The 8,001-nt window shown below is 39.4% G+C and overlaps 1 protein-coding gene across 1 annotated transcript; it reads right to left on the bottom strand.

The window, feature by feature from the left end:
• Positions 1-222: 222 nt before the first annotated feature.
• On the bottom strand, positions 223-6,587 carry LOC147614560 (beta-glucosidase 25-like). The gene is made up of 13 exons (XM_086781111.1): positions 6,240-6,587; positions 5,007-5,073; positions 4,528-4,586; positions 4,320-4,395; positions 3,639-3,710; positions 3,102-3,195; positions 2,547-2,814; positions 1,945-2,063; positions 1,590-1,810; positions 1,328-1,365; positions 1,076-1,181; positions 868-973; positions 223-627 (listed from the first exon to the last, which is right to left on the bottom strand). The coding sequence occupies exons 1-13, from the start codon at positions 6,582-6,584 to the stop codon at positions 372-374; spliced, it is 1,827 nt and encodes a 608-aa protein (XP_086637237.1). The 5' UTR covers positions 6,585-6,587; the 3' UTR covers positions 223-371.
• Positions 6,588-8,001: the final 1,414 nt, after the last annotated feature.

The following is an 8,001-nucleotide window of genomic DNA, read 5'->3' as shown; positions in this document are numbered from 1 at the left end:
TTCCTCCATGATTGGAGTAAGCTTTTGTGGATGGTGTCTTTCTCTTCATTTGGTTTTTTCAATTAATGTTCCTTTTTTTATAGAAAAAATAGAGGAATAAGTTACACTGATAAGATAACATTTTTTCGTGTTAAGTGCCTATTTAGAACGATCTATTTAAGAAAACACTCACCCAAACAATGTATTTCCAATTTTTCTACATGACTAGAAAAATAATTAGTATTTTTATTGTACTAGCAAACATGGCACGATTTATTCCTGGAGCAACAAAGGTGTGCCTAGATAATAATAAGGGTAGGGTCATGACAACAACAATGCGATGAATGTAAACCAACATCACATTTAAAAAGAGTGCTTTGTAGCTTTCTTCTTTAGGTGGAAGCGGTGACGGGAAGCACTTCTGTAGGTGATGTGGGTATGATAGCTCCATTTGAAGAAGTCACAGGTGCTGGAACCGTTGGTGCGCAAAGGAACTTTGCATATGATTTCGCTGAAGATTTTAGCCTACGCTTGCCATCTTGGTAGTCAACATAAATCAAGCCAAATCGATGATTGAAACCAACATTCCATTCAAAGTTGTCCATCGCTGCCCAATGATAATAAGCCTTTACGTTTCGATTCTCCTCACTAAAACTCAACAAAAACACACTAGCATTGTTAATGCTATTAATAACTTACAAATCTCTTTACATGAAGAAGATATTTATTTTAATGGCCTTCAACACAAAAGTTGATAATTCAAACATATCTGCAAATTACTACATCCATATAAGGCTAGAAAAATATGTGTGAGTACCCTAGTTTCTTATGCTAATGAGAAAGCATGCCTAGATAATGATACCTTGTTTTTAGAAGCACATTAATTACCTTATAGCCCTATGAAGAGCCTTGAGGTGCTCTTCAAGGTACTTTATGCGTTGCTTATCGTCAAGTAGTTGGTTCAAAGGTGCATTCGCTTCAGGATCCATTACACCTACACAACATGTGCATTTACAATAATTTAGCTAAGCCAATAATAATTGTGTCGGTTGATGCTTAGTAATGTTAAAATTATCCACCAACAATGTACCCGTACCATTTTCTGTTATGTATAAGGGTATTTTGCCATAATTTTCCTCAACCCAAGCAAGAAGCTTACGTAAGCCAAAGGGACAGTTATAGATCCATGAACTAGATGGTCCCTATGATCATATATAACACAAAGATTTAAAAATGTTAATGGTGGACCCTATGATACATGGCAAAGGATACACGTGTTAATGAAACGAATGTGGATCAATCAAGTATTAATTATGAATAAACAAAGTTGAAGTCTATGTGGACTTGCCATTTTCTCTCCTATAGGATTCCCATTCACATCCACAGCTGCATAAAAATTGAAATGAAAACATGGTTAGAAGGACATGGGAGAATTCAAATGAAATAATTGACTCAAGAAATGGGAAAATTCAAAGGGAAAGTTTGTAATTAATTCATAGTAGAAAATATATTATATATCATGAAATTGCTAAAGCTAGCAGTTAGTGTGCAATTGCATGATGATGAGAAAGCATAAAGGTGAGAGCTCATATAAATATACTATTTACAACCTGATGGAGTGGCTGCCATGTCATTTCCCCACCACTTCTTCTTGGGGTTCGTTACGACTTTGGCGTTTTTTATGAAATTAGCAGTGTAGTAGTTCAGGCCTAGATAATCAACGCTTTCTTTGAGGTCTTCGGATTCCTCCTTTGTGAATTCAGGCAACCTTGAACCAACTCTCTCTCTCATGACTGGCGGATAATCTCCAAGTATGAGTGGTTGTATTTGCCTACACGGAAATCATTCCACATGGGTTGAAAATTTAACCATGAGATCCACATTGATGGTCCCGGACTGCTTACTATAAAAATTTCATATGTTGAAACCGTTGATCCTAGACTAATTAATAATAACTTATCTCACCAGCCAGAGAGAAACATCATATATCGCTCTGCTGCATCTATGTCTTCTTTGCTATTAGGATCATAGGGCTCACACCACATGTTGTAAGGATTGCACCCTATAAATCCTCTTTGATCTTTCTGTTTCATAGGTTAAACAAAACTGTGTTAAAAGCTACTTCTTGTTGTGATTTTAACTACACCTGGAACAATTGCCTCTCTATGTTAATTAGTTTGCCAAAAAGACCATATTAGAGAGTTTGCAAAAATCCCCATACTTTGGGATTTCCAAATGGTGGTATTTTTGAATCTTGTTATTAGATTATCTTGAGCGATAACAATCCAAATTTATCAGAGATTATATATTTAGAGCCTACATGTCAAGAGCTTTCCCACGATGATATGTCACATGAGGGGTTATTGATAGGGTTCACAATGCTCTCGAGGGTAGAGGGAGATTCATGCGGATCATGGGTGGAATATAATGTGTGTGCAACTCATGATGTGTGCTCCAGTAATATATGAAGCGTAAGTTCATTAAAATGCTAAAGATAATCAAACCAATGCACCCAATTATTATACCAAAAGTGCACTTAGTGAGTGAGAGTTATTCGGAGGAGGTACCTTGTATGTGTTCTTGTACAACTTGAACACTTTCGAGTGAGCGATCAACGCATGGTGAGCCACGAGGTAGGGCTCAGTGCTGGCATCCCCCGCTTGGCATGTTTTCCCACTCTCTTCATGGCTAGCCTCGGAGCACCGCCCAGGAGCCATGATTCCAAGGCCATAACCTCGAGTTACAAAGCTGTACAACTCATTGAGGGTAGACCAGTACTTAACCCGATCCCCAAAATACCTGAAGCAAGTGTCTGCAAACCTCACAAAATGTTCCCTACAAGAAAAACCATCACCTACAATTAATAGAGATAGTACACGTTATTTCAGAGAAAAATCAGCTGCACTTGCAATGCCCAATCATAGTACCCTTCTTTTACATCCTTAGAAGAAAAAACCTAGAGCTCTAATGAATGCAATAACTTTGATGCCATGCACAATCACATGGCACTAGAGCAAACAAATTGAGGACTGTGTTTGGTAAGTTTTTTCCAATCCTCGAAATAGAATATACTGCTACATGTTATCAAGCAAAGAGGAGATAAGATGATGCAAAATACTCACACTATGCTCTTCTTTCTCCAACCGAGCACCTCGGGATCGTTCTCTAAGTACAAAGGCATGTCCCAATGAAATAGAGTAACACAAGGAGTCATCCCTACACATGATTCAATCAAAGCTTGAATATAAAGTGTTGATTCTATTAGTCTTTGTATGTATTTGCAACTAAGAATGATGTACACATGTGTATATACATACATAAATTCTCACATTGCATTCACACACATATATATAGATATGATGCTCCCTGTGTTTTACTATGAGCAGTCATACACATGCGCACACATATACAAATATATATGCAAATGAATATGTGTATGTATGTACATATCAACGTATGTGTCTATATGTATGTATGTATGTATATGCATGCATATGTGTATGTGTATGTATGTATGTATGCATGCATACATACATACATACTAGCATAAAGTTTGGCATGCTTAGTTCAAGGTGCTAAAATTACATGTTGTATTACTCATCTTTTTCAAAAAGTAAAAAATCTCATAGATATGGTGTTGTTTTGGAAAGCTTATTTACCTTCCCTAATAAGTGCATTGATGATATCATTGTAGTACTGAATGCCTTCTGTTGAAATCTCTCCAGTAGCATCTGCATGTAGAGAATTAAAGATGTTCATTTTCTTTCTTTAAAAAAGAAAGATTATAGGGGCAATTGTAAATACATACAATAGTGTACTTATGAGTGCAAATATTTCACTTGAAAATGTATAATTAGATCCACATCTCCCCCTCCCCCCAAGGGCTGAAATTTGAAAGCCTATCCTAACCTTCAATTTGAGGCCATACAAGAGGTTGGCCTTCAAAATATATATGTTTATGTTTAAAGTTTAGAAAATTTTTTAAAATAGTTGCCTTATGTGGTCTTCTTTTGCAACCCTATGTTCCAAGAGGTGGTCTTCTTTAGATGGTTTAAAGGGCATTGAAGCCCTCTTAAGGCTTCCAACACTACCTCCCTCTCTGAGTTAGAGTTTATATACACCCACTCGCACACGTATAATACAAACAAGTGTTCGCTTGCTTTGCACTAATTACGAGAAAGTATCGCAATGTAAGTTCTGCTTGTGAGACATGACTATATATGTACATGTTCACTTAAAATAAAGGATGAAGAGGGTTGATCTATTTTTCTTAGACTGGTAGAACTTAAAATAAAGGATGAAGAGGGTTGATCTATTTTTCTTAGACTAGTAGAACTTACAAGGAAATATTCGTGACCAAGAGATGGAGAAGCGAAAAGAGTTGCATCCCAAAGACTTCAAAGTCGCAATGTCTTCCTGTACTTTCACGATTAAAAGAAAGCTTATGTAAGTGGTTAATAGAATTATAATATGATGATCCGTATAATCAATGTAAGCTTCATGCATTGAATAACAAAGTGAATGGTGGATTAGCCAATTCATATCTACCAGATAACGGTTATAGAAGTCGCAACCTGGATCGGGCATATCACCATTTTGAATATTTCCTAAATATATATAAAGAAAAAGATTAACTCTCAAAAAATCACTTGTATTCACAAAGATATATCAAATAATTTATATACACTAGCCTAGCAGCAAAGTCTTCGAATTTTACTATGTACATTACAAGCTGTGTAATTAAAAGAAATGAACCTCCAGTGTATGATTAAAAGAAATGAATCTGCATTGTGTGATTAAAAGAAATGAAAAGAGTATCTTTTAAAAAACAACTTTTCATGTCCTTGTTTCGTTGTGGAGGGTAATGTTAATCCTTTCCTTCTATATTAAGGGATAAACCCCCTTGGAATGGCACCAATTTCTCTCCTTATAAGCTACATATTCATCGATTTTTTTGTGTCATACTAACTCTACTCACATTACCTGATCTCATTAACTAATAAAGATCTAGAATTTAGAGTGTCAACCTCGGACTTGAACAAAAGCATCCCAAATGCTCATTCCTTTGCCACTTGCAGAAGATCCACCCTCCACCTACACATTATTATTTCAAACACAATTAATCACCTTCTTTACAATTGAATTAGATATAATAATATGTGGTACCAGTGTTTTGATTACCTTCTTTTATTAACTTAGTTTAGATAACTATTGTAAGACCTTGGTTAACCAACGCTTTTGAAAAAAACAAGACCTAAAAATATGAGAAAGAAAAGGAAAAAGAAGTATACTCAAAACAAAAAGGTCAATTGAACATAAAAGATGATAGTTATATAAAGATAACTAAGTAGCCGCTCTTCGGGATCCTCATGGTTCTGTTCTCGTCAACAAGGGTTGGCAGCAGCAATGTCAGTAAGTGACATAGAAAATTACTAAGTTAATCAAGCATCCCAATTTTACAAATCATCAATATGTAGAATTAAAAAAAGACAACAGCAATAACTGAATAGAGTGAAAAATTGTGGTATTGGGTGTATCTAAATAAACAATAATGAAACGTGTGTACAATTCCAATATATATTTACTGAGGACAAATGTATTAGCCTGTAGTATTGCAGTAAGTATATATATGTGTGTATGTTTTGGATCTAGGCAATTAATTGGTGTACATATTTCATGGACACCCTATACTCTGACCTGAAACTCGAAGGGTGCAATGGGTATTAAAGCTATTTGAGCCTTAAGACCGAAGGGTGCAATGGGTATTAAAGCCATTTGAGCCTTAAGACGAAGGCTACAAAAAAAAAAACTTGCAAATAAAGGTCACAAAAGTAAATTTTCCTTAATAGACCTGAAATGAAGGCCAAGATAGCACCTAGGTCTTCAAGTTTGAAAATCTTGAAGTCTAGGATAGGGTTGGGCCTGCCTATACTATCCGGAACACATTCGAGAGCTATGATTGTTGGAAGCTGCAACCATACACGTTGCAAGCAAGGGGTAAACCAACTTTAAGAGCAATATGCAGCCCACTATCCAAGAGGGGATGTTAATACAATCTGCTGGTGAGTGCTTATAGCTGGCGTGATATACCAAACCTTTAGTGCATGCAGCCCATCAAGGAGGGGATCGGGTGCAGAGTGCTAATACTAGTGGCAGCCAAGCTGCCGTAATTAACACCAGTTCGTTAGTGATGGTTGTAATGTGCTGATATTCATTTTTAGTGCTAAGACATGATTAGTGGTGTGGTTAGATCATTTTACTTGGAATGCACTGCTGCCCAGTCCGAAGAGAAAGTCAGAAGGGAAATCCTTGCAAGAGAGGGGCTGCAGGTCCGAGGTGACGGCGGGGGCTACTCCGCGGGAAGCAGTCACCCGCAGACGGCGGCCCGAGGGTGGACAAAACACCGGACGGACGTGAGAAGAAGGTGGCCAGAATATTGACGGCCGCCCACAGAACTGGGCGCAGTGGGAAGGAGGAGGAGTGAGAGCACAAGGGGCAATAAGGGCAGCAGCCGCCATAGTATATACTACTAGGGTTGAGGCGTCCACACACACACACAGACAGAGCAGGCTTCTAGCTAGTAGACGTATAGCAAGTGAAGTCATGCAGGGTGGTGCTCTCGTATATATCCGCCCGATCACGAGAGTAGATGACGATCGAATCGACACGGGATCGGTCGGTAGAATTCCCCCACGCGCCTTCAAACGTCGTTTTCAGACACACACACCCCTCTTAACGTCCCTGTCCCCGAGTACGAGAGAGGAGAGGTATTAACGTCTATAGAATGTAACACGAGGGCATATACGACCAACGGTGGGAGTTGAACTTGAGTGGATCATAGCTTTTATAAGGGCCCTGGCACTACTTTTCTTTTCTGTCACCCTTGTCTTCCATCCTTGTGTGCGATAAAGGCTATGATCCACCCAAGTTCAACGATGGGAGTTGAACTTGGGTGGATCATAGCTTTTATAAGGGCCCTCTCCACCCTTGTGTGCGAGGGCCCTTATAAAGGCGATGACAAGGGTGGGACTTGAGCTTGGGTAGATCATAGCTTTATAAGGGCCCTCACACTACCTTTATGCTACCCTTATCTTCTACCGTTGTGGCATTCTACGGACGTTAATAGCCATTATAAAGGCTATGACAAGGGTGGGACTTGAGCTTGGGTGGATCATAGCTTTTATAAGGGCCCTCACAGTACCTTTATGCTACCCTTGTCTTCTACAGTTGTGCATTCTACGGACGTTAATACCTCTCTCCCACATAGTATGTGTGAGAGAGAGAGAAAGAAATAGAGGACGTCCCCTTCAAGGCTCAAGTTCCCATTCAAGGCCAGGCTAGTAGGCAGAACCGTGAAAATTCAAGGCTAGGCAGGACCGCACGGCGATAGAATCGACACGGAACGGTCGGTGCCTTCAAACGTCGTTTTCACCTTTCCGTGACCCACACGGTTCGAGCCCCTTAATCACGCGCGCGCGCGCGCTACCATTGTGAGAAATCAACTTTTTCTAACCCCGCGCGCGCGCTACCATTGTGAGAAATCAACTTTTTCTAACCCCGCGCGCGCGCGCGCGAGAGAGAGAGAGGACGCGTCGCCTTCAAGGCTCAAGTTCCCATTCAAGGCTAGGTTAGTAGGCAGAACCGTGAAAATTCAAGGCTAGGGCTAGGCAGGACCGCACGGGCCAAAATTTGATGCTTGGTTACAAGGCAAGGATAGGTATTAGGAGGGCAATGAAGGCAAGGATAGTAGGGCAATGTTACTAGAGTGATTTGTTCTCTAAAGACACACAACTAGCAAGTGGATTCTACTAGGGTGTTTGGGTCCATTTTGGTGCGTTAGGCATGTAGGATAGATGGTTGGGCAAGCATGGTTGGAAATCGGGTGAGTTAGGCACGTAGGACATGCATGGTTGGAAATGTGGTGAGCTAGGCACGTAGGACAGATGCTTGGAAAGCCTATGGGTACCCATGATGGTTGGATAATAACATCCAAGCAATCTGTATTATATATAATTTTATACT

This window comes from Cibotium barometz, chromosome 42, assembly GCF_041138505.1.
Source record: "Cibotium barometz isolate CiBa-2024 chromosome 42, ASM4113850v1, whole genome shotgun sequence".
NCBI lineage: Eukaryota > Viridiplantae > Streptophyta > Polypodiopsida > Cyatheales > Cibotiaceae > Cibotium > Cibotium barometz.
The sequence above is the reverse complement of the archived record's forward strand: the minus strand, read 5'-3'. Positions and strand labels throughout refer to the sequence as shown.